This window comes from Chiloscyllium punctatum, chromosome 3 (genome assembly GCF_047496795.1).
Source record: "Chiloscyllium punctatum isolate Juve2018m chromosome 3, sChiPun1.3, whole genome shotgun sequence".
In the NCBI taxonomy this organism is placed as follows: Eukaryota; Metazoa; Chordata; class Chondrichthyes; order Orectolobiformes; family Hemiscylliidae; genus Chiloscyllium; species Chiloscyllium punctatum.
This window is the reverse complement of record NC_092741.1, coordinates 159,129,293-159,155,312: the sequence shown is the minus strand read 5'-3', so window position 1 is coordinate 159,155,312 and position 26,020 is coordinate 159,129,293. Positions and strand designations below refer to the sequence as shown.

At 42.6% G+C, this 26,020-nt stretch overlaps 1 protein-coding gene across 8 annotated transcripts in view; it reads left to right on the top strand.

Annotated features, from left to right (window-relative positions):
• The window catches only part of asxl2 (ASXL transcriptional regulator 2), a 344,573-nt gene that overhangs the window by 193,011 nt on the left and 125,542 nt on the right, over positions 1-26,020 (top strand). Inside the window, exons 1-2 of one of the 8 annotated variants that reach the window (XM_072563262.1) lie at positions 10,143-10,244; positions 11,046-11,135. The exons of 4 other annotated variants lie outside the window; for them this stretch is intronic. Coding sequence is in view for 1 of the 4 variants with exons in the window: in XM_072563244.1 (XP_072419345.1) it covers positions 9,975-10,033 (59 nt within the window). In the remaining 3 variants the exon portion in view is untranslated. Of the gene's footprint in view, positions 1-9,851; positions 10,034-10,142; positions 10,245-10,687; positions 10,957-11,045; positions 11,136-26,020 lie in introns of those variants that run through there. 3 more of the 8 variants (XM_072563253.1, XM_072563244.1, XM_072563273.1) reach the window with 3 other exon arrangements.

Sequence of the window (26,020 nt, the reverse complement as noted above, 5' to 3'; positions counted from 1 at the left end):
ATGCTGAAGGCAGTAGGTGAGCGAGGAAGGGGTGAGTGGTTAAGTGGTGGTGGGGCCCAGAGAGAGAGAGAGAGAGATAAGAAGGTTAGACATGAGGTTGTTGATGGTAAGCTGGGGAAGGAGAGCTGAGTGGGCTGTGCTGCAAAAAACCCATATCATTGTCGGGACTGGGGCGGTGTGAGTGGGAAAAGGACATGGAAAGAGGGGTTAACCTTCTAAAATGATTGAACTCGAGGTTGAGTCCTACAGGCTAATGTTCCCCAGTGGGTGTGAGATGTTGTTCTTCCAGCTTGCACTCAGTCTCACTGGAGCACTGCAGCAAACCTGAGACAGAAAATGCTCCCCTGAGCTCAAAAGTGCACACACTTAACCACATTCAATTCCAACTGGCTCATTCACCTAACTTGTCAATATCCATTTATAAATGTCTTATTTCTTCCTTACATCTTATTTTCCCACTTATTTTCATGCCATCTGCAAATTAGACTGTAGAATATTCCACCTATAAATCCTTCCCACCTATCTGCTCCACCCATCCCACTGATCTATCACCTATCACCTCCCCAGCTACTGTCTCCTCAGTTCCTACCCCCATCTCCCCATTTATCTCTCAGCCTCCTTCCCCATCCACATTCCTAATGAAGGGTTTATGCCTGAAATGTCGACTCTCCTGCTCCTCAGATGCTGCCTGACTGGCTGTGCTTTTCCAGCACCACACTTTCAACTCTGACTCTCCAGTGTCTGTAGTCCTCACTTTCTCCTGTAGAATATTCCATCTCTGTATCCAAGACACTAACATGATTGCTTTTTTATCAAACAAAGGTTTTCCTCTTTGTTTTATTGCCCTTCTCTAGTGCAGCAAGATTAAAAATAGTAAAGCAATCTTCTATGGTTATGGCTACTATCTGCTTCAGTTACAAATTAATGACCCATTAATATGCACCATTGACCAACCTGCCTGTCACACAGCCACAGTGTTCAATGCTGTTCTCTGTTTCTTCTCACTCTTGATTAGCTGGAACATTCACAGCATTTAACTCTGAGCTCCAAGACATTATTTCAGGAAAGTATACAATGCAACACACAGACCTTGAGCTCATTTCACGCTCCATTGCTGAGCCCTTAATTTTAAAAGTAGTCACATTCCAATCATAGTTATCTTTTACTGCTCCCTCACTGAATGATGGGAAAAATACCCCTTGCAGGAATGGCTATGTGGGAATTACTAAGAAAGGCAGGGCTCACTGAGCATGCCTTGGATTACAGACATCTGACATGGATTATGCCTGTCTATGAATTAAGTGGCCTAATGATTGTACTTGTGACCATTTCTTCGAGTTCTGTGGAACCGTAAATTCCAAAAAATGTATTATTAAAAAATTACTTTTCATTGGGCAAATTCTGCTGAAAGGATGGGCTATGCAGAGTGTCAGGATGGGAGAATGAATATTACAGGAATTGGAGGGTTTGGAACATGAAATGTAGCCTCAAGTTTGAAAAAAAGCATCATGTTAGACATCATACTTGAATTTGGTTTGGATTGGATTAGGCTGTGAGACTCAAAGGTCAAGTGGTTTGTGTTTTTATTATAGTCTGTGGTTTAATCAGTTCTGGAGAAAGCAATTACATGCTTGACTGAATCTGGGGTTTGTATATATTCATATATAAAACATCCCTTGTAAGATGTTGCAAAAAGTGCACTTTGTGGTTGAAATGCTTTGAGCTATATTCATTTACAGTGTATCATCCAGTGTGGGAAGCAAAATGCTGTTTAAATATGCTTGCTTAGCTGGTCTCCTTCAGATTACATTTGGCCTCATTTGATTTTATTAAAGTAAATACACCTCTACAGTTATGCAAGCTTAATGTCTACTTTTAAGAACATTCAAACCTAATGCCTGTAATAATGGTAATAAATAAACTTATATTGTCTCTTAATCTGTGACGACTGTGATGGTACATCTGGAAACAGTCAAATGCTTTTCGTCAGTTGATGAGTCAGTCTGTGAATCACTATACATTGTTATACCATGGGCACCCTAGCTGAATACAAATTCTCCTGATGAAGGGCTTATGCCCAAAATGTCGATTCTCCTGCTCCTTGGATGCTGCATGACTGGCTGTGTTTTTCCAGCACCGCACTCTTTGAATCTGAATACAAGTGCTCTCTGGTACATCTCTTGACGAGGCTGGTGAGCAAGACTATTGCACTCTTGTCTCTGGATCAGAATGTTGTGGATTTCAGGACTTGTGTGCAAAATCAAAAAGCTGAAATGCCAGTGCAGTACAGATAGAGAGTTGCTCTGTCAGAGATAACCTCTCCAAGGTGTTGTCTGTTCTCACAGGTGAACTTAAAAGATCTCATGGCACAATTCTGAAAACAACGAGAGGCAGTATCCCCAGAGATTTACCTTTCAGTCAATGTCACAAAAGCAGAAATATACTTGTTTATTTTCTGTGCTGTTTATGGGAGCTTGCTGCACACCAATTGGCTGCTGTGCTGGCTCCATTATAAGAGTGTCTGCATTTCAGAGTCATTTCATTGACTGCAGAGAGTTTTAGGATGTCCTGTGATTGGGAACAGTGCTATGTAAGTGCAAGTCTATATTTCCTGCAAATTATAGTGACAGTAAAGACCCGTACTAGTTGCTAGCTTCTATTCAGCAAAATTGTTGAAGCATAATTTATTGAGGATACAAAATTAGGTTGGAGGACAAATTGTGGTGAGGACATAAGGAGTCTGAGAGGGGATATGGATAGGTTGGAGTGAATGGGGGGTTGAGTGATTAGGGGTTGAGTGATTAGGCAGTTGATTGAATAGGGGTAAAAACAATGACTGCAGATGCTGGAAAGCAAATACTGGATTAGTGGTGCTGGAAGAGCACAGCAGTTCAGGCAGCATCCAACGAGCAGCGAAATCGACGTTTCGGGCAAAAGCCCTTCATCAGGAATAAAGGCAGTGAGCCTGAAGCATGGAGAGATAAGCTAGAGGAGGGTGGGGGTGGGGAGAGGGTAGCATAGAGTACAATGGGTGAGTGGGGGAGGAGATGAAGGTGATAGGTCAAGGAGGAGAGGGTGGAGTGGATAGGTGGAAAAGGAGATAGGCAGGTTCGACAAGTCCGGACCAGTCAAGGAGAGTGAGCTGAGCTTCAACCCCAGGGCATCAATGTGGACTTCAACAGCTTCCTCATTTCCCCTTCCCCCACCTCATCCTAGTTTCAAACTTCCAGCTCAGCACTGTCTCCTTGACTGGTTCGGACTTGTCGAACCGCCTATCTCCTTTTCCACCTATCCACTCCACCCTCTCCTCCTTGACCTATTACCTTCATCTCCTCCCCCACTCACCCATTGTACTCTATGCTACTCTCTCCCCACCCCCACTCTCCTCTAGCTTATCTCTCCATGCTTCAGGCTCACTGCCTTTATTCCTGATGAAGGGCTTTTGCCCGAAACGTCAATTTCGCTGCTCGTTGGATGCTGCCTGAACTGCTGTGCTCTTCCAGCACCACTAATCCAGTGATTGAATAGGGGGTTGAGTGATTAGTGAGTTGAGTGAATGGAGGGTTGAATGATTAGGGGGTTGAGTGAATTGGGGGTTGAGTGAATAGGAGGTTGACTGATTTGGGGGTTGAGTAATTAGGGGATTGAGTAATTAGGGGGTTGAGTGAATAGTGTGTTGAGTGAATGGGTGTTGAATGATTAGGGGGTTGAGTGAATTGGGGGGTTGAGTGATTAGGGGGTTGAGTGAATCTGGATTGAGTGATTAGGGGGTTGAGTGATTAGGGGGTTGAGTGAATGGGGGGTTGAGTGATTAGGGGATTGAGTGATTAGGGAGTTGAGTGAATAGGGGGTTGAGTGAGTGGGGGTTGAGTGATTGGGAAGTTGAGTGATTAGGGGGTTGAGTGAATGGGGGGTTGAGTGATTCAGGGGTTGAGTGATTCAGGGGTTGAGTGATTCAGGGGTTGAGTGATTCAGGGGTTGAGTGATTAGGGGGTTGAGTGAATAGGGGTTGAGTGATTAGTGGGTTGATTGAATAGGGGTTTGAGTGATTAGAGGGTTGAGTGAATGGGGGGTTGAGTGAATAGGGGGTTGTGTGATTAGGGAGTTGAGTGAATGGGGGGTTGAGTGATTAGGTGGTTGAGTGAATGGGGGATTGAGTGAAAAGGGTTGAGGGAATAGGGGTTGAGTGATTTAGGGGGTTGAGTGATTGGGGTTGAGTGATTAGGGAATTGAGTGAATGGGGGGTTGAGGGAATAGGGGTTGAGGGAATAGGGGGTTGAGTGAATGGGGTGTTGAGTGAATGGGGTGTTGAGTGAATGGGGGGGTTGAGTGAATGGGGGGGTTGAGTGAATGGGGGGGTTGAGTGAATGCGGGGGGTTGAGTGTTTAGGGGTTTGAGTGAATAGGGGTGTTGAGGGATTAGGGGGTTGAGGGATTAGGGGGTTGAGTGAATGGGGGTTGAGTGAATGGAGGGGTTGAGTGAATAGGTAGTAACTTGGCAATTGAAGTTTAATGCAGGAAAGTGTGAGCGCGTGCACTTTGGAGCAAGAATTAAAAGGCAAAATATTATTTAAATTAAGAGAGAATCCAAAAAAGTGCAGCACAAAGGGATCTGAGTGTCCTTGTACATGAATCACAAACAGTTAGCATGCAAGTAATTAAGAAGGTAAATAGAATTTTAGCCTTTATTTGTTCTGAGAATGGAGTATATATATAAACCTTGTTACATCTGTCTGGCTGTTGGTGAAGGCTGAATACTGTGTGCAGCTTTAGACCCATATAATAAAATGTATCTACTAGCAATGGAGATAGTTCAGAAGAGTTTCAGTTGGCCGAATCCTGGAATGAGTTGAGAGTGTGGTGCTGGAAAAGCACAGCAGGTCAGGTAGCATCCGAGGAGCAGGAGAGTCGACGTTTCGGGCATAACCCCTTCATCAGGAATGAGGCTTGTGGGCCTGATGAAGGGCTTATGCTTCAGCCGCAAATTTTCCTGCTCCTCGGATGCTGCCTGACCTGCTGTGCTTTTCCAGCACCACCTCTCAACTCTGACTCCCAGCATCTGCAGTGCTCACTTTCTCCTCCTGATTCCTGGAATGAAACAGTCGACTTACCAAGAAGAACTAAGCAGATCAGATCTTTATTCATGACAGTTTAGAAGAATGAGGGGTGATCTTAATAAAACGTAAAAGATTCACAGCTTTTACAAGGTAGATATTGAGAAGATTTTTCCACCTATAGGGATATCTTAAAGTAGGGAACAAAGGTGGAAAAATCTTCTCAATATCTACCTTATAGAGTAAGGGACACTCATTTAAAAACGAGATGCAAAGAAATATCTTCTCTCAGAGATAGACATGTGGAGGAGCTGGTGTTGAACTGGGGTGGACAATGTCAGAAGTCACATGACACCAGGTTTATTTGAAATCACAAGCTTTCAGAACACTGCCCCCAGTCCACCTAACTTCACTTCTGGTTATGATTTTGGATAAAGCTGTTGATTTTATATAAAGCTGTTGGACTATGACCCTGGTATTGTGTGACTTCTCTCATTTCTGAAATTCTGAAATTCTCTACCCCAGAGATTTGTGGAGGCTAGGTCACTGAAAGAGTGTTACGTAGATTTTTGAAACATCACACAAAAGTTAAAATTCCTTAATATGAAATGTTAATTTCCTATGCCAAGTATGAACATAGATTATGTTAATCATATTATAGTGGAATTTAAGGAGAAAGCAACATATAAAACAGCTCTCAACGACAACAACCTGCATTTATATAGCACCAGTTAAATTTTTTTAGGGTATTATGTGAGTATTATAGTAGAAATGTTGATACTGAGCTCAAAGGAAGAGCCTTTAGATTTGATGGTGATACATTTGTCAAAGAGGACTCTCTTAAGGAGTAACGAAACAGCTGAAGCCCTGGCTGCTGACAGAGGAACAATAGAATTTGGAGATGGATAAGAGGCCTGAGGTAGATGGAGGCAGAATGAAAAGGGTTATAGGGCTTTAAGAAGTTATAGAGCAAAGGAGGATAGAACCTATGGGGGGAATTTGAATGTGAATGAGAAGATGAGGATTTTTAAATCAAGGCATTGCTGGTAACCAATACAGATTAGTGAGTACAGGCACGACTGTGAATGGAACTTGTGTGGACCATGGCACCCCTCCCAATGCAAGAAGGACTGAACCCCCCCAGTCCTCACCTTCCACCCCACCAACCTCCGTAAACATCACATCATCCTCCACCACTTCCGCCACCTACAAATGGACCCCACCACCAGAGATATATTTCCCTCCCCACCCCTATGTGTGTTTCGGAGAGACCATTCCCTCCGCGACTCCTTCATCAGATCCACCCACCCCTCCCGGCACCTTCCCCTGCCACAGCAGGAAGTGCAAAACCTGTGCCCACTCCCCCCCTCCCCATCTTCAGCCTCATCTAAGGCTCCAAAGGATTCTTCCATATCTGACAGAAACTTACATGTACCTCCACCAATGTCATCTATTTTATCCAGTGCAGCCGATGTGGTCCCCTCTACATCGGGTAAACAGGATGCCTTCTTGCAGATCATTTCAGAAAACATCTCTGGGACACCCATATCCACCAACCCCACCGTCCCATGGCTGAACACTTCAACTCCCCCTCCCACTCCACCAAACACATGCAGGTCCTGGGCCTCCTCCATCACCAAACCCTTACCACCCGATGTCTGGAGGAGGAACGCCTCATCTGCCGCCGCGCACCCTGCAACTACACGGTATCAATGTGGACTTCACCAGTTTCCTCATTTCCCCTTCCCCCACATTATCCCAGTCCCAAGCCTCCAACTCAGCACCACCCTGTTGACCTATCCATCACCTGCCCCATCTATCTGCTCTACCCTCCTCTCTGACCTATCGTCACTACCCTCACATCCATCTACCTATCACATTCTGAGCTAAATTCCCCCCAGCCCTACCTTCTCCCATTTATCTCTCAGTCCCCTGATGAAGGGCTTATGCCCAAAATGTCGATTCTCCTGCTGCTCGGATGCTGCCTGACCTGCTGTGCTTTTCCAGCCCCACACCCTCAACTGTGAAATGGATAAATGAGATTTGGATACGTTTAAGCATATGGCAAGTGCAGTGCTTACTCCATGGTACCAGTCAAAAAAGAAAATCTGTAATAGATTATCTCAACATTTTTCACGTTCTTAGTAACTTTCATGAGAAATAGGTCTCATGAGAACCATTTTAGAAGTTTATTTTTCCTTTTGTTCCTTTACAATGTGATACAGGGGTTCCCAACTTTACTTATTGTGTACTAATTGCTAGATCTACTAATTATTCCATTGCTTCAGGGGCATAAATCTTTGTAATTTGTGTCACAGGTAGGTGGGGTGGTTAAGAAGGTGTTTAGCATGCATACCTTCATTGCTCAGCCCACAGACTATAGGAGTTGGGACGTGATATTGAGGCTGTATTGAACCTTCATGAGGCCTGTTCTGGAATCCTGTGTATAGTTCCGGTTACCCTGTTATGGGAAGGATATAATTAAGCTGGAGAGGATTCAGAAAAGATTTACCAGGATGTTGCTGGGTATGGAAGATTTCAGTTATAAAAATAGGCTGGGACTTTTTTCACTGGAGCGTATGAGGTTGACTGGTGACCTTATCAAGGTTTATAAAATGATAAGGGGCAAAGGTAAGGTGAATAGCAAGGGTCTTTCCATTACGTTCAGGGAGTTCAAAATTAGGGCCATATTTTTAAGGTGAGAGGAGAAAGTTTTAAAAAGGACCCAAGGGGTAACTTTAGGTTTGTGTGTGAAATGAACTGCCAGAGGAAATGGTGGATGCAGGTACAGTTACAACATTTAAAGGGCATTTGGATAAGTACACGGATAGGAAAGGTTTAGAGGGATATGGGCCAAATGTAGGCAAGTGGGATTAGTTTAGTTTAGGAACATGGTTAGTGTGACTAGTTGGACTGAAGAATCTGTTTCCATGCTGTATGACTTTGACTATCAAGAGGTTGAGGGTTATATTAGATGGCTTGAAAGGGGAGTTGAGGTCTGGGAAGAACCATGGTCATATTGAATCGTGGGCAGGCTTAATGGACCACTCAAGTTCCTATTTCTTATAATGTGCCATGTTGTTCAGTGAAGCAATATAGAAGTCTTAGCAAACCTTGAATTCATGTATTAGCTGGCTGTGTAACGGGAAGGCATTTAATAGCAGGTAGGAGGGCTTAAGATGAGCCATTTGTGCATTTCTTTCTGTTAGCAAAGGTCTGGGCTGTATCACATGGTCAAGGTTAATATGGAAGAGTTACAGAGAAATTGTAGGAGTGAAGAAAAATGGAACTAAAAGATCCTTGAAAATGGAAAATACAAATATAGAAACTGTTAATGATCGTACCATAACTGAGCCGTAATTGTTGGTTTGAAAAAAGTGTTCCAAGTTAGGAATGTTTGAAATGAACATAGATAATGCATGAAAATAACCATGGAAATTGACAGTGCTGCATTTTGGTAAGGCAAACCAGGATAGGACTTGTACAATTAATGGTAAGGTCCTGGGGAGTTCTACCAAACTTAGAGGCCTAGGTGCACTGATGCATTGTTCCCTGAAAGTAGACTTGCAGGTAGACAGGGTGATGAGAGTAGACTCGCAGGTAGACAGGGTGGTGAATGTAGACTCGCAGGTAGACAGGGTGGTGAGACTCGCAGGTAGACTGGGTGGTGAATGTGGACTCGCAGGTAGACTGGGTGGTGAATGTGGACTCGCAGGTAGACAGGGTGGTGAATGTGGACTCGCAGATAGACAGGGTGGTGAGAGTAGACTTGCAGGTAGACAGGGTGGTGAAGAAGGTGTTTGGCACACTTGCATTCATTGGTTAGTGCATTGAGTACAGGAGTTGGGAGGTCATGTTGCAGCTGTACAGGACATTAGATAGGACACTTTTGGAACATTGTGTACAAATCTGGTCTTTCTGCTATAGGAAAGATGTGAAATTTGAAAGGGCTCAGAAAGGATTTATGAGGATGTTGTCAGGATTGAAGGATTTGTGTTATAGGGAGAGGCGGAATAGGCTGGGGCTGTTTTCCCTGGAGCTTCGAAGGCTGAGGGGTGACCTTATAGAGGTTTATAAATCATGAGGGGCATGGATAGGGTAAATTGACAAGGTATTTTTCCTGGGGTGGGGGAGTCCAAAACTAGATGGGTGAGAGGGGAAAGATTTGAAAGGGACCTAAGAGGTAATCTTTTCACACAGAGGGTGGTACGTACCTGAAACGAGTTGCCAGAGGGTGGCACGGTGGCTCGGTGGTTAGCACTGCTGCCAGGGACTTGGGTTCGATTCTAGCCTCGGGTGACTGTCTGTGTGGAGTTTGCACATTCTCCCCGTGTCTGCGTGAGTTTCCTCTGAATGCTCTGGCTTCCTCCTGCAGTCCAAAGATATGCAGGTCAGGTGAATTGGCCATATTAAATAGCCTGTAGTGGTCAGGGATGTGTAGGTTAGGCGCATTCGTCAGGGGTAAATATAGTGTAGGGGAATGAATCTGGGTGGGTTACTCTTAGGAGGGTCGGTGTGGACTTGTTGGGCCGAAGGGCCTGTTTCCACACTGTAGGGATTCTATGAGGAAGTGGCGGAGGCTGGTACAATTACAACATTTAAAAGGTATTTGGATGGGTATCTAAATATGAAGGGTTTAGAGGGATATGGGCCAAAAGCTGGCAAACGGGACTCGGTCAGATTGGTATATCAGGTCGGCACGAATGCGTTGGACCGAAAGGTCTATTTCCATGCTGTATGACTCTACCATTTCTGACCACTTGGAGGAGCACTTGAGCACAGTAGGTGAAGCTGCCTCTCCCTGTTGCATTTTCACCATCAAGCAAACACACTTCCCACTTCCAATTATCATCTTAATCTAAATTAAGACTTGGATCTGACTTGAATTTACGAGTGTTGCCCAATCGGTGTTTTTCTTCCCATGTGTCTGTTGAGTTGTTCTTCCTGGTTCTTCTGGGAGTTGGGATATAGCAGTGATCTGTAAGTGTAACACTTATGTAATACCATCTGAGCGGAGAAGAGGTGTGGTTACAGTGCGGCGAGTTGGTCATACTTTAACTTTTTTGATTGCTGCTTGACTGTCTTGCTATTTGAATGTCTCCGGATAAAGCGTAAAAGTGTTGATATATGAAGATTCCAGCTCTTAACTCTCACAGTCTGTAGAAGGAACATAGAAATGTAGAAAAGATCTGTAAGTGTCTTTATTTTGGAAACAATTCGAGTATTTTTGATCCTGTGTTGTCATTTGGCAAAAATCCAATCCAATGCTCGAACTTAATTGGATTTGAAAGTAATCACAATTATAGACTAGACTCATCTGTATTTCTGGCAATTGTAGAATAAATTTGCAACTCGTTTAATGGTAACGTCTGCATTTCTCAATCAGTTCCGTCAGGGACATGAATTCTTTATATTTGACCAGCTTCCTTCTCGCAGGTGTGGAGGTTGTACATGTTTCACTCCTACGCACAAGCGGTATTCAAGTTTAACAAGACAAAGACATCTGTACAAGCAGGGCAGAGAGTAATGACGCAATATTTAAATATTATCGTTCCTGCTCAGTGTCAATGTGGTGTCGAGAATCCAAAGATTTTATTCCTCTTAAAGAGATTCTGACTGCATTAAAGAGTTTTATGAGATTTTTATTTGGGTTTGGACGTGTAAGAATGAGAGTTTCATCGTACTTGTTGCCAACAAAGTAACTGCTCAGCTGTGTGCTTACTGGTTCTGTAAGCAAGTCTAGACACACATCTGACCTTCTTTAATTGTAACTGCAACAACAAAAATGCCAGCTAACATCATGCCTGGATTTGTTGCGTGTGAAGTATTAAGATTTGTAATGTGTAAAATACCAGCTTCTAAAGATAGGTAAATAAAATCTCTCGTGTTTCAGACCTGGAGAGGTAAGTTTTTATTTTAATCTCTATTGTGTAACTTCCAATTTTTTTGCACATATATGTGATACTTTTCCTATTGACTGCTCCTGTCTCAGTTAAATCTGAAGAGAAGTGGGTATCTCACTGAATGCGGTACCACTGGGTATTTTTGAGCCATTGCCAGTGTCAGTAGAAGTCTGTGAATGGTAAGTGCAATTGTGATAAAATCAATATTCCAGCTCTTTTCATTGACATGCTTATGTTTTCTAATTCAATTCATTTCCTACTGATTTTATCATTAGTTTATTGATGTCAGTTTGCAATGATTAAGCTTACTATTTTCAAAGTTGAGGAGTTCTGTTTCACTGTGGTTTATTACAATTAGTGGTTAGTAGTTGCACAACTGCTGCCTGCCTGAATGTGCAGAGACAGATAAAAGGTACTGGAAATAGCCACTATGCATGTGTGAGATTAGACATCAGTCATTTTATATAACAAATATTAAAAGTTGATTTGCAAGTGACTTAACTTCTGTAACTTCTGATATACTTAAGTGAACCCACCACCTCACTCTTATGGATCTTGACTGTTCTCGCCAAAGCTGCTTTGAAATGGATATCAAATTTTTAGATTTTATTCTTTGACCTAATTATGGGGAATGAGATTGGAAATATAATTTTATGAACACGCTGAGATTATTGTATGATCCTTATTTTTGATTCTGCCATGTAGTTTTCTGATGGGTTCTATTCTTGGCAGTATCAATTCTAAAACTGCATGTTTTGTAATGTGCTTTGTTTAGAGGTTGTCCTGTTAAGATCTGTTATTATTAATACAGAGGCTGGTGTATCTTTTTATTGTATTACCTGTACGTGATGCAGAATAATAACTGGCTAGAAAGCTTTTTGTACCACGTGAGATAACACACCATTTACTTGAATCACCATTAACTGATTAACTTGAATAATTCCTGCTCTTACAAACAGTCATCTGGATTCGAAGCAATATCTTACTCTATCCCTATAGATGCTGCCTGACCCACTGTGATCTCCAGCATTTGTTGCTTTCCGTACAGATTCCAGGATCTGCAGTAATTTGCTCCTAGTTCCTGGCCATGTCTTCTTGTATTAGCATCAACATTGAACTTTAGTGGAAAGGTGTCAGCTAAAAACCTGACCAGAAGCCTTTAAATCGGCCAGGCTGGAAGGAGTCAAAACATGGAGATCATGGGACTGGGAAAAAGGAGAGGAAAGTGACGTAACAGGGTAAGAAGTTGGAAGGATGCAGGAGTATTGTGAGCTGAAGTAAATAACAAGACAAAAAACCTGCAGATGCTGGAATCCAGGAGGGACATGTAAGAGGCAGGGAGAACACAGCAAGGCAGGCAGCATCAGGAGGTTAAGGCAGGAGGCTGGGGGAACACAGCAAGGCAGGCAGCATCAGGAGGGACACCTAAAATACCTCAAAAAAGGAACACTTCTTACAGCCACAATTTTTCCAGTCCTCCATCTTGGATTACCCAGAATCCATGTCTCTCATTCCATTTCCTCTCTTCCTCACAACTCTTCCATAACACAGTTCACCTTCACTTCCTATTGCAGTCCATCCCATCTTAGCCTTATCCCCATTTGAAAAGAAGTGAAAACAGGTTCAGTACTGGAGTTTTTTGTGATCCTGTGTTGCTCCTTCTTTGTGCCCTTTTCTGACTTTACTCTAGTAATCCCATCCTCTTAGCCTTCTCGATCCGAAGAGAGTGTCCGATCTCATCCTCATGGTGATAAGTGGAACACTGGAACTCCTTCAAAATTCTCTCAGCTTTTTATTTACAAAGGTACACATTTCTCATTGTGTACCTTTTTACCAGAACTGTGTTTAAGTGTCTCTATAAATATACACAGTTGAATTCCCAAATAGTACTCATAGATATGTGACATCCAGTTGAGATATAATTATATCTGTCTATCTGTAGTGTCACAGGAAATGGATTTGTGAGCTCCCTAGAAGTATGTAGAGTTGGATAGCTGAAACAAAATTAAAAGAACTGTTCAAAAATATTTTATTCCAAAATTTCCTCTGTCTACAAAGAAATAATAATCAGTTTTATACAATTTTGAATATGCCATGATTGAATGTGTATATATTAAGACCACTGGCGTGTTGTAGAATAAACGTACCAAGAAAGGAAACATTGTGCAGCAGTGAAGTGCTATTAAACGTCATTAAGCCTCAAGAAACAGTAGCGACAGCTAAGGGGCTTTGGGAATTCAGTGTTAGGGTGAGGCAAGATCCTGAAGAGCCTGAACATGCAGGAAGCAGACCCTAGATCACAGCCTTCCCAGAAACAGCTTCCTAACTGGCTACAAAAACAGAAATTGCTGGAAAAGCTCAGCAGATCTGGCAGCATCTGTGGAGAAAAATCAGAGTTGATGTTTCGCGTGCAGTGACCTTTCCTCAGAACTACCTCTGTCAGGGTGGTAGTTGGACTCTCAATGTAGCCAGCCCAATCAGATCACCTGATAGTCAATCCCACTGGGGGAGGGAGATGATGCTGAGGCAGGTTGGAAACTGAAGGACAATTCAACAAAGTGAAAATAGACCATAGAAAAGTACAGCACAGAACAGGCCCTTTGGCCCATGATGTTGTGCCAAGGTTTAATCCTAATGTAAAATATAGTAACTTAACCTACACACCCCTCAACTCACTGCTATCCACGTGCATATCCAGCAGTCCCTTAAATGTCCCCAATGAGTCTGCTTCCACCACCACAGCTGGCAACATATTCCATGCATTCACTACTCTCTGCATAAAGGACTTACCTCTAATGTCTCCTTTATACCTTCCTCCTAATATCTTAAAATTATTACTTCTCGCACTAGTCAATCCTGCCCTGGGGAAAAGCCTCTGGCTATTGACTCTATCTATTCCACTCATTACCTTGTATGCCTCAATCAGGTCTCCTCTCTTCCTCCTTCTCTCCAGAGAGAAAAGTCTGAGCTTATTCAACCTTTCTTCATAAGGCAAGCCCTCCAGTCCAGGCAGCATCCTGGTAAACCTTCTTTGCACCCTCTCCAAAGCCACAAATAATTAGCCAAGCTGTTAATTCCCTGGGAGTGGAAGGGAAGTTTCCCTATGTATGGCCTATCCTTCTCATTGAGAAATGAGTTACTGGTTCAGTCAGACTCCAGGCCTTGCAGGTGGCCAGGGAGCTGGTGGTAACGTTTCAAGAGTTGTTCTGCCAATGACATATGTCAGGCAAGGTCACAAAATCATCTCCAATTGGGAAGTTAATAATCCTAATCAGCTTCCTGCCTCTATATGGAGGGAGCAGCTATTGCTCCTCGATTTTCCTGCTCCTATCTCCAAGCTCACAAAATTCAGCTAATCTGTATTTGATCAAGAATTCCTTAATACAATTCATTGTGTTTTGTTGCTTCAGTTTGCACATTTATGTGAAATAGTGTTGAGATATTCCGATATGTTTTCACCCTAAAACCTCTCGGTAAGCTGTATTTGCTGCCAACATGGTTTTGTTGCTGTCTCTCAGCAATCAGCATTTTGAGAAGTAACTGTTTAAAAATGAATGTGACTCATGGACATTACTCACCAGGATGTGTGGGCTATTTGGTAAATGTTGATTGCAAATTGCTGTTGATATCAAAGCTGCCAACATTGTACAATAAAATAACTAAGGATGAAGCAGATTCTTTGTCAGTAATTAATACTCCAGTTTATTTTATGTTGGAATGGAAATACAAAACCAACAGAGCAGGGAGAAAACTGAACCGTCCAGTTGGTTTTGGGGTTCCCTCATTTCACATGTACTGGGGCAATCTGCAATTTTGTTTTCTTATTTACTTGGTTCAAGATGTGATAATGGAATGAACAGTATTACGTTTGTCGAGTTCTTTGAGAAGGTGACCAAACAGGTGGAGGGTAAAGTGGTTGATGTGGTGTATATGGATTTCAGTAAGGTGTTTGATAAGGTTCCCCACAGTAGGCTATTGCACAAAATACAGAGCTATGGGATTGAGTATGATTTAGTGGTTTGGGTCAGAAATTGGCTAGCTGAAAGAAGACAGAGGGTGGTGGTTGATGGGAAATGTTCATCCTGGAGTTCAGTTACTATTGGTTTACCACAAGGATCTGTTTTGAGGCCACTGTCATTTTGTCATTTTGAGGCTGTAGAAGGATGGGTTAATAAATTTGCGGATGACACTAAGGTTGGTGGAGTTGTGGATAGTGACGAAGGATGTTGTAGGTTACAGAGGGACATAGATAAGCTGTAGAGCTGGGCTGAGAGGTGGCAAATGGAGTTTAATGTGGCAAAGTGTGAGGAGATTCATTTTGGAAGGAGCAACAGGAATACAGAGTACTGGGCTAATGGTAAGATTCTTGGTAGTGTGGATGAGCAAAGAGATATCGGTGTCCTTGTATATAGATCCCTGAAAGTTGCCACCCAGGTTGATAGAATTGTTAAGAAGGTGTATGGTGTGCTAGCTTTCATTAGTAGACATCATACTGCAGCTGTACAAAACTCTGGTGCGGCCGCACTTGAAGTATTGCATACAGTTCTGGTCACCGCATTATAGGAAGGATGCGGAAGCTTTGGAAAGGGTTCAGGTGAGATTTACTAGGCTGTTGCCTGGTATGGTGGGAAGGTCTTATGAGGAATGTCTGAGGGACTTGAAACTGTTTTCGTTAGAGAGAGAAAGGTTGAGAGGTGACTTAATAGACACATACAAGATAATCAGAGGGTCAGATAGGGTGGACAGGGAGAACCTTTTTCCTCGGATGCTGATGGCAAGCATGACAGGGACAAAACTTTAAATTGAGAGGTGATAAATATAGGACAGATGTCAGAGGTAGTTTCTTTACTCAGAGTAGTAGGGGTGTGGAATGCCCTGCCTGTAACAGTAGTAGACTCGCCAACTTCCAGGGCATTTAAATGGTCATTGGATAAACATATGGATGAGAATGGAATGGTGAGAGGTAAATCGGCTTCAGATTGGTCACACAACATCGAGGGCTGAAGGGCCTCCACTGCGCTGGAATGTTCTGTGTTTTATTGTGTGTTTCTAGTGACACTGTTAGCCTCCCTCCTTCACATCTCCCTCCAGCCAGCACTCCCCATCACTGACTGATCTTCTCTTGCCATCATGCTAATTCACTGGTGCTCATTAGACCTTTTCTAATCAACAACGACCAGTAATGGAGTAGAATCCGTAAAATGAGAAAAAGGTTTGGATTTTGTGGTCAGTGGCAACACAGCGATTCTTCCTGTTCCCTCTGTTTGATTTTAATCCTTTCACAGGATGTGCCTTTACCAGAGAAGGATACTTTCCAGGCCATGGTGACAGAAGTGAATTCTGTGGTTAGAAGGGCTCAACATTTATAGAGCAGAAATGTTAGATAGACTGTTGATTTTAAAGTTGACAAGGGACAGGTCCCATTGGAACACAAAGGGACTTGGGGGAACATGTGCACGAAACACAGAAAGCCAGCACACAGGGACAGCAAGTAATCAGGAAGGCTAATGGAGTGTTGGCCCTTATTTCAAGGGGACTGGAGGGAAGGAATTAACTGCAACTGTACAAGGCGCTAGTGACAGCACATCTAGTAGATGGTGGTCAGGCTCTGAGGAGTCAGAATGTGAGTAACTTGCTGCAGTATTCCTAGCCTTTGACCTGCTCTGGTAGCCCCTTTATTTATATTGTGAGTCTAGTTTATTTATAGGGTCAATGGTAACCCCCAGGATGTTGGCAGTGGGGGACTCAGTGGTGACACCATTAAATATTGAAGCAATGGTTAATGTCTCATCTTGGATATGTCATTGCCTTTCATTTAGAACATAGAACAGGTCGGCACAGTGCAGGCCCTTTGGCCCTTGATGTTGTGCCGACCTTTTATCCTACTCTAAGATCAAGTTAATCTACATACTCTACATTTTACAATCATCTATGTGCTTATGCAAGAGCTGTTTAAATGTCCCTAATGTCTCTGACTATACTACCACCGCTGGCAGTGCATTCCACATACCCACCACTGTGTTTGTACAGAACCTACCTCTAACATCTCCCCTAAACCTTCCTCTAATCACCTTAAAATTTGTACTGTGAGAATGTTAATACAGGGGCTGTTGAAGCTCATCTTGTTTGAGAGGGTGCCATCCTCTGAGAAAAACCTCCAGATTTCTCAACTTGCAAATGCAAGTGGTTGCCATACTTAATCCATAATCGCAGTACATGCTGATCACCTCTAATATTGCTTTAACAAACTCTGGGTCAATATAAAGTTCATAAACATAACTTTGCTTGATTTTTCTCAGTTAAATTAATAGCAATTATCGTTCAAAGAAACAGATTGGAAAATTTACTTTTCATGGTTTAGTTTCTCATTCTTTATTTGTATTATGTAAATACTTATTAGTGTGTATGAATTAAAATGTCTGTGCATAACTTGACTGTGGTATAACTTTTAATGTAATTATCAGATGTACCTACTTACAAGAAATATCTACTTGCATTTTAATGGTGCTGATTTAAGTACTTGGTCTAAAGAGGCTAATTATAAATGAGTTCAAATCATATAGGAAAAATGAATTGTGATATAAGGTGCTTTTCTTTTATTAGTATATGTAATTCCAGGCTTATCCTGAACCCTTTTTATATAAATCAACTAATCTTTTTTATTTCCATTGCTGTGCACCATTTGCCCATTTAAAAAAAACACATCCATATTAAATTACAAAAGGTAAGAAATTAGCTATGTAAAAAAAAAGTTTCATACAAAACATTATTGTAGCCTGCATTTAGCGAACCTCATTAGTCATATAAATGAAAGGCAAAGAACTTGAAAGCACTCATGGAGTTCTTGGCTTTGAAGAACGTGGTCATTAGTTTCATTATTTTGATGTATGCTGAAATCTGTGGCTGCTCTGTTTTGACTTTTATACATTGTGAAGTTAATTAGCCTGAGGGGCTACATGTTGATGTCAAGCCACTGCAAGTCTAACTCAGCAAGACTCTTCCATTTGTGATTTTTGCTGAAGTTGCTCTCAGTTTTTTACGCTACAGGCCTTTTAAAGAAACTGTGAGTTTGACTCTGTGTATGTATTTATAAGATTGGTTCACATATTCTTGTGATATGTACTAAGTGTCTATAAGAAATGCCCAGAAGCAAAACCTTCTATAAATATGCATTTAGTACTGACAATTCCACTAGTCTTGGTGTAAAATACCAAGTTTAAAGTCCTTCCATGTGATTAGGAGCAAAATATCCTAAGGAAATTTCTTGCAGTGACAGAAATTTATATTGTTTTATGAAATTATAGCCAGGATGTTGCATTCAAACAAAAATGGTTTGTGTTTGTTTTGAAAATGACCATACAGCTCCTTTTTGAACACAGCTTATTTATAGATTTTGAGTCTGGGGCATGTATTTTAATTATGATTGAATGTTTGTCAGATAAGCAACATGATAATGTATGAAGAAAGCCTTTGACAAAATACCACTTAAAGCCCAGGTAAGCAAAATCGAGACTTGTGAAATAGGAGGGTTTGAATAAAATATTGGCTTCAGCACAAAAAATAGCGAGTCATGATAAGTCATTGCTTTTCAGACAGAAACATGTCAGACAGCGATTTTCCCCAAGTTTCTGCGCTAGAATTGCTGCTTTATTTGATCTACAAATGACTGAGATATTGAATGACAAAGTGAAAAATTTTGAAATTTTAATTATACCAGACTTGGAGGTGTGGCAAATGGTGTGCCTCTAGCAATTGGATTTAACAGAACATTGATAGGTGACCAGATTGGGCAGGTAAGTGGCAAATGCAATTTAGTACAGAGAAATGTGAGGTGATGCATTTTGCTAACACAGGTAAGGAGATGCAGTATAGATGTAATGGCAATTATAGAGTGCACGGAGTCAGAGAGACATTTGGTTTCAATGCATAGTCTGTGAGGGTGATGGGATGTAGAGAGAGAAATTAGCAAAACGCATGAGTTATTTGGCTTCATTAATACAAGCATTGAGTACCAAAACAAGGAAGTCCTACTGAAGACTCTGGTTCTGCCACAACCAGACAATTGCACTCATACTTCAAGAAGATGCGAGTATCCTTGAGATGATGAAGAGCAAATTTACCAGTGTGGTTTCAGGAATGAGGGATCTTAGCCGCAACGTACTGGCTAGAGAAATTGGATTTGTTCAGTTTGGAGCAAAGGAGGTTGAGGAGAGGTTTAATAGAGAGGTAAACAATTATGACAGGTTTAGACAATGGAGTTATAGTGTCATACAGCACGGAAAAAGACCCTTCGGTCGAACTAGTCCATGCCAACCATGTTCCCAAACCTAAGTCCTTCCACTTGCCTGAGTTTGGCCCCTATCCCTCCAAACCTTTCCTATTCATGTACTTACCAAAATGTCTTTCAAATCTTGTAACTGCACCTGCATCCATCACTTCCTCTGGCAGTTCAATCCACATACGAACCATTTTCTGTGTAAAAAAAGGTTGCCCCTCATATCTTTTCAAAATCATTCTCCCCTCAACTTAAAATATGCCCTCTAGTCTTGAAATCCCCTACCCTAGGGAAAAGATACCTGCCATTCACCTTATCTATAAGCCTCATGATTTTATAAACCTCTACAAGGTCACCTTAACCTCCTATGCTCCATTGGGAAAAAAAATCCCAGCCTGTCCAGCCTTTCCTTTTAGCTGAAACCCTCCATTCCCAGCAACATCCTGGTAAACCTTTCCAGTTTAAATAATATCCTTCCTATAACAAGGGAGATCAGAACTGGGGACACAAGGGGTCTCACCAATATCCTGTACAATCTGAACATACTGTCCCAACTCTTATACTCAGAGTTCTGAGCAATGAAGGCAAATGTGCTAAACATCTTTTTAACTACCTTATCTATATGCGATGCAAACTTCAAAGAATAATATATCTGAACGCCTAGGTCTCTCTGTTCTACAACACTGCCCAGTCCCTATTTTTAATTGTATAGGTATTGTCTTTATTTGTGCGGGCATAAATGTTGTATGAATGGAGGTATGTATGTAGCAATGTGTTTATACACAAATGCTAGAAGTAAATGAAATAAGATATGAGATTTGGAGGCTGTTGTGAACATTAGGAAGCTACATGGAGTGGGAATACTAAAACAATATTTATGAATAGAGTTTGGCTTTGTATTTCACAACTCAGTGGGATGCAGTCCTGGCTATCTTTACTAACTACAACTGAGTGGTGAACAAAGTTAGTCCTGTGAAAATGCAGTAAACTACACAGGACAATTCTAATTCTGCTCCTGTATCTTTTGGTCCCATAGAGATTTCTTAATGTGGAAAGTTCATAATACCCGGAATGACAATTGTCTTCTGAGGAAATATTGGAGTAGGCTTGGCTAGCTTTTGCTGGTGTGTGGGCGAGTAAGAAGTGACTTGATTAAAATATAAGATGTTGAGAAATCTTGACACAGTAGATGTATTGATGGGGTCTCCTGCTTCTACCATGAGCTTGAAACCTTAATTTGACTTGATGTCCAATTTCCAGTTATCTCTCACCTTCATCTGCTCCACCCCGGATTCTTCCTGACTATCCTTCAGTTTCCCTGCCTACATTTCTGGGGATGGGTTAAACATCCATTACAAACCCACTGACTCTTACAGCGACCTTCACTACATTTACTGATCTCATCCTTCCTGTGAGAACTCTACGGCATTCTTCCAGTTCCTCTACTTCCATTGGATTTGTTCTGGTGATGCCACCTTGCAAGCTCGCACTTCTAACATCGTTTGTCCTCTAATAAGGAGTCCCTGTCAGCATGACAAATCTGAACTGTGTCTGACCTATTTCACACACTCCTGCTGTTATCCTTCCCTTACTTTCCCTCCCAGAACCATGACAGGACTTATCCTCATCCCCACTTTACACCCCACCAGCCTCCATATTTAACATATCATTCTATTTCCTCTTCACCTGTTCAGTATAGGAACATGAGAATAGGAGTAGGCCATTCAGCCCTTCGAATTGATTCTGCAATTCATCTGTGGCCTAACTCCATATACCTGCCTTTGGCCCATATCCCTTAATATCTTTACTTAGTCATAAGACCATAAAACATAGCAGCAGAATTAGGCTATTCAGCCCACTGAGTCTGCTGTGCTATTCAAATCATGGCTAATATGTCTCTCAATCCGTATTTCCCACCTTCTCTCCCTAACTTTTGAACCCCTTGCTAATTAAGAACCTTTCGATCTCTGTCTTAAATACACTCAGGCTTTGCTTCTACAGCCTTCTGCAACAATGACTTCCACAGACTCCCCATCCTCCGGCTGAAGAATTTCCTCCTCATCTCAGTTCGAAAGGGTCATCCCTTCACTCTGAGGCTGTGCCCCAGGTCCTAGTCTCTCCTACTCGTGGAAGCATCTTCTTCACATCCACTCTATCCAGACATCTCAATATTCTATAAGGGTCGATCAGATCCTCCCCTCATCCTACCAAACTTTATCGAGTACAGATCCAGAGTCCTCAACCGCTCCTCACATGACAAGCCCTTCATCCCTGGGACCATTCTTGTAAATCTCCTCTGGACTCCTTGCTAGGCCTTCCATGGGTACATAGCCCAAATGTTGTCTGATCAGAGCCTTATGCAACCTCAGCAGTACATCTTTGCTCTTGTATTCTCGCCCTCTTGAAAGTTTATCTATTTCAAATTTAAATTTTCTGATGTCATGATGTCACACCAAACGTAGCTTTCCCTGCCGTCTCCCTACAGTATTCTGAAGGGGCCATTTCTGCCCTGATCACCTGACCTGCTCCTCTGTCACCTACCTGGCCACTCCCTTCACTGAAGCACTTCTCTGTGCAAATACAAGAGATGGAACCCCTGACCTTTCACCTCTTCCCTTCATTCTGTCCAAGGCTCCAAGCATTCCCTCTAAGTGGGACAGAGATTTACCTGGATTTCTTTCAGTTTGTGGAGTTGTGTACCGATTCACCTTTTCCCCAGTAAGCTTGCTTTAACCTTGTTTTGATATTGAAAGCTTCAGATGGCAGCCAATTCTAGATTGTCAATGTTTAATCTCTTCTGGTCCCTGTAAGTTTAGATAATTTCACGTAGTTGAGGAAGGAATAGTACAATTGATAGAAGATTGTTCCTCTCAGTTTAAACTCCATCTACAAACTCCAAACAGCTAGTAAACTTCAATTTGTAAACTCCTTGCTGTATTAGTAAAATTAATCAAAATATTAATGTTTTATTAAACCAATATTGATGAAATGTTCGTTGGCAACCCAAATTTGTGTGGCAATTTCCACAACAGAAAAACAATCATTGTCTTACTAGTGGAATGTTTCAAACTGGTTAAGATTGTAAAATGGATCAAAATCTTTAATAGTGTTGGAGCAAATCACTGCAGGTGCTAGAATCTGTACTGAAAACAACAAAAGCGAGTCAGGCAGTATCCATGGAGAGAGAGCAAGCTGATTTTTCAGTCTAGGTGACTTCATCAGAGCTGGTAAAATGCGGAGGTCACAGCATTTTTGCAATAGTTGTTGGGGGATGAGGGGGATGTGGAGTTGGTGGTGTGGGCTGTCGAGTGCTAAGGGAGAAAAGATGTTGATAGTTCAGATTAAGTGTTCAGAATGTGAGAATGGCAGAACAATGGTGTGTCTAATTGTCAGACTGGGAAGAAGAAAAGTTACACACAAAATGTCGATTTCGCCAACTCCTAATGCTGCCTGCCTTGGTGAGTTCCCCCATCCTCCTGGTGCTGCCTGCCTTGGTGTGTTCCCCCATCCTCCTGGTGCTGCCTGCCTTGCTGTGTTCCCCCATCCTCCTGGTGCTGCCTGCCTTGGTGAGTTCCCCCATCCTCCTGGTGCTGCCTGCCTTAGTGTGTTCCCTCTCCCTCCTGGTGCTGCCTGCCTTGCTGTGTTCCCCCATCCTCCTGGTGCTGCCTGCCTTGCTGTGTTCCCCCATCCTCCTGGTGCTGCCTGCCTTGCTGTGTTCCCCCATCCTCCTGGTGCTACCTGCCTTGCTGTGTTCCCCCATCCTCCTGGTGCTGCCTGCCTTGCTGTGTTCCCCCCTCCTCCTGGTGCTACCTGCCTTGCTGTGTTCCCCCATCCTCCTGGTGCTACCTGCCTTGCTGTGTTCCCCCATCCTCCTGGTGCTGCCTGCCTTGCTGTGTTCCCTCCCCCTCCTGATGCTGCCTGCCTTGCTGTGTTCCCCCATCCTCCTGGTACTGCCTGCCTTGGTGTGATCCTCCTGCCTGTCTAGACTGGGAGGAACAGACAGTCCCACTGGAGTGGGGATGGGGAGAGAGGGCATCATCACAGAGAATCTGTAAATACATCAGTTTAATGCCAGATTTGTGATTTGCAACAGTGATTTCCTTTGAACTGTCCATAACTTGTTGTTGCCAAGTTTACCAGTTGTTTGCTTGGGATGGTAGCCAAAAGCACTGAGTTAATTGCACTTTTATTTTTAATTTTGAAGGTGCACAAACTGTACAATTTATTGCTGTTGTCTCTGTGCTGAATATCTTCGCATCGACACCAATTATGAGCAGATGCCTTCATTAGATCATAGAACGTAGAATGTTACAGCGCAATACAGGCCCTTCGGCCCTCGATGTTGCACTGACCTGTGAAAATAATCTGATGCCCATCTAACCTACACTGTTCCATTATTATCCATATGTATGTCCAAAGACCATTTAAATGCCCGTAACATCAGTGAGTCTATTACTGTTACAGGCAGGCTGTTCCACACCCCTACTACTCTGGGTGAAGAAAATACCCCTGACATCTGTCCTATATGTATCACCCCTCAATTTAAAGCTATGTCCCCTCGTGTTAGCCTTCACCATCTGAGGAAAAAGGCTCTCACTGTCCACCCTATCTAACCCTCTGATTATCTTATACGTCTCGATTAAGTCACCTCTCAACCTTCTTCTCTCCAACGAAAACAGTCTCAGTTCCCTCATCCTTTCCTTGTAAGACCTTCCTTCCATACCAGGCAACATCCTGGTAAATCTCCTCTGAACCCTTTCCAAAGCTTCCACATCCTTCCTATAATGCGGTGACCAGAACTACACGCAATACTCCAGGTGCAGCCTTACCAGTGTCTTGTACGGCTGAAGCATGACCTCATGGCTCTGAAACTCAATCCCCCAACCAATAAACATCAACACACCATATGCCTTCTTAACAACCCGATCAACCTGGATAGGATTTATGCACCAGGAACACTGAGATCTCTCTGTTCATCTTCACTGCCAGCCCAGTACTCTGCATTCCTGTTATTTTTTCTGAAGTGAACTACCTCACACTTTTCTGCATTAAAGTCCATTTGCCACTTCTCAGCCCAGCTCTGCATCTTACCTATGTCCCTCTGTAACCCACAACATCCTTTGACACTATCCACAACTCTGCCTTTTAGTGTCATCTGCAAATTTACTAACCCATCCTTCTATGCCCACATCCAGATCATTTATAAAAATGACAAACAGCAGTGGCCCCAAAACAGATCCTTGTGGCACACCACTAGTAATTGAGCTCCAGGATAAACATTTCCCATCAACCCCCATCCTCTGTCTTCTTTCAGCTAGCCAATTTCTGATCCAATTCGCTAAATCACCTTCAATCCTGAAACTCTGTATTTTGTGCAATAGCCCACCGTGTGGAACCATATCAAATGCCTTACTGAAGTCCATATACACCATATCAACCGCTTTATTTTTATCCACCTGTTTGGTCACCTTGGTTAGTGAGACACGGCCTACCCTTCACAAAACCGTCTTGACTATCCTTAATCAGATCGTTCCTTTCCAGATGATTATAAATCCTATCTCTTATAACCTTTTCCAACACCTTACCCACAACCAAAGTAAGGCTCACTGGCCAATAATTACCAGGGTTGTCCCGACTCCCCTTCTTAAATAAGGGAACAACATTTGCTATCCTCCAGTCTTCTGGCACTACTCCTGTTGACAATGATGACATAAAGATCAAAGCCAAAGACTCGGCAATCTCCTCCCTGGCTTCCCAGAGAATCCGAGGATAAATCCCATCTAGCCAAGGGGACTTATCTATTTCCAGATATTCCAAAATTGCTAAAACTTCCTCTTTGTCAACCTCCATCCCATCTAACCTTGTAGCCTATATCTCCATATTCTCACTAACATTGCCCCTTTCCAATATGAATACTGTCAAAAAGTATTCATTAAGTGCTTCCCCTTTATCCTCCGATTCCACATGCAACTTTCCACTACTATCTTTGATTCGCTCTAATCTTACTCTCGTCATTCTTTTGTTCCTGATATACCTATAGTAGGCCTTAGCATTTTCCTTGATCTTATCTGCCAACAACTTCTCATGTCCCCTCCTGGCTCTTCTCAGCCCTCTCTTTAGACCTTTTCTGGCTAACTTAGAACTCCCAAGTCCCTTAACTGAGCATTCATGCCTGATCTTCACATAAGCCGCCTTCTTCCTCTTGACAAGAGCTTCAACTTCTTTAGTTTTCGAGAGAGGGAGCCATGGTTTATACCTCCCTGCCTGATGGGTATCTAGGACCTGCAGTAGCTGTTCCTTAAATAAGCTCCACGTTACAAGAGTGTTCATCTCCTGCAGTTTCATTCCCCATCTTATGCATCCTAAGTCTTGCCTAATTGCATCATAATTATCTTTTCCCCCAGTTATACCTCTTTCCCTGTGGTATATACCTATCCCTTTCCATCACTAAAGTGAACAGCACCAAATTGTGGTCACTGTTGCCAAAGTCCTCAACTACCTCCAAATCTAACACATGGTAGGTGTTCATTACCCAGTACCAAATCTAATGTGGCTTCACCTCTTGTTGGCCTGTCTACATACTGTGTCAGAAAACCCTCCTGCACATATTGAACAAAAACTGACCCATCTAAACTACTCGAGCTATAGTATTCCCAGTCAATATTGGGGAAGTTAAAGTCCCCCTTAACCACCACCCTGTTACACTCACTCCTGTCAAGAAGCATCGTTGCTATCCATTCCTCTACATCCCTCGAACAATTTGGAGGTCTGTAGAAAACTCCCAACAGG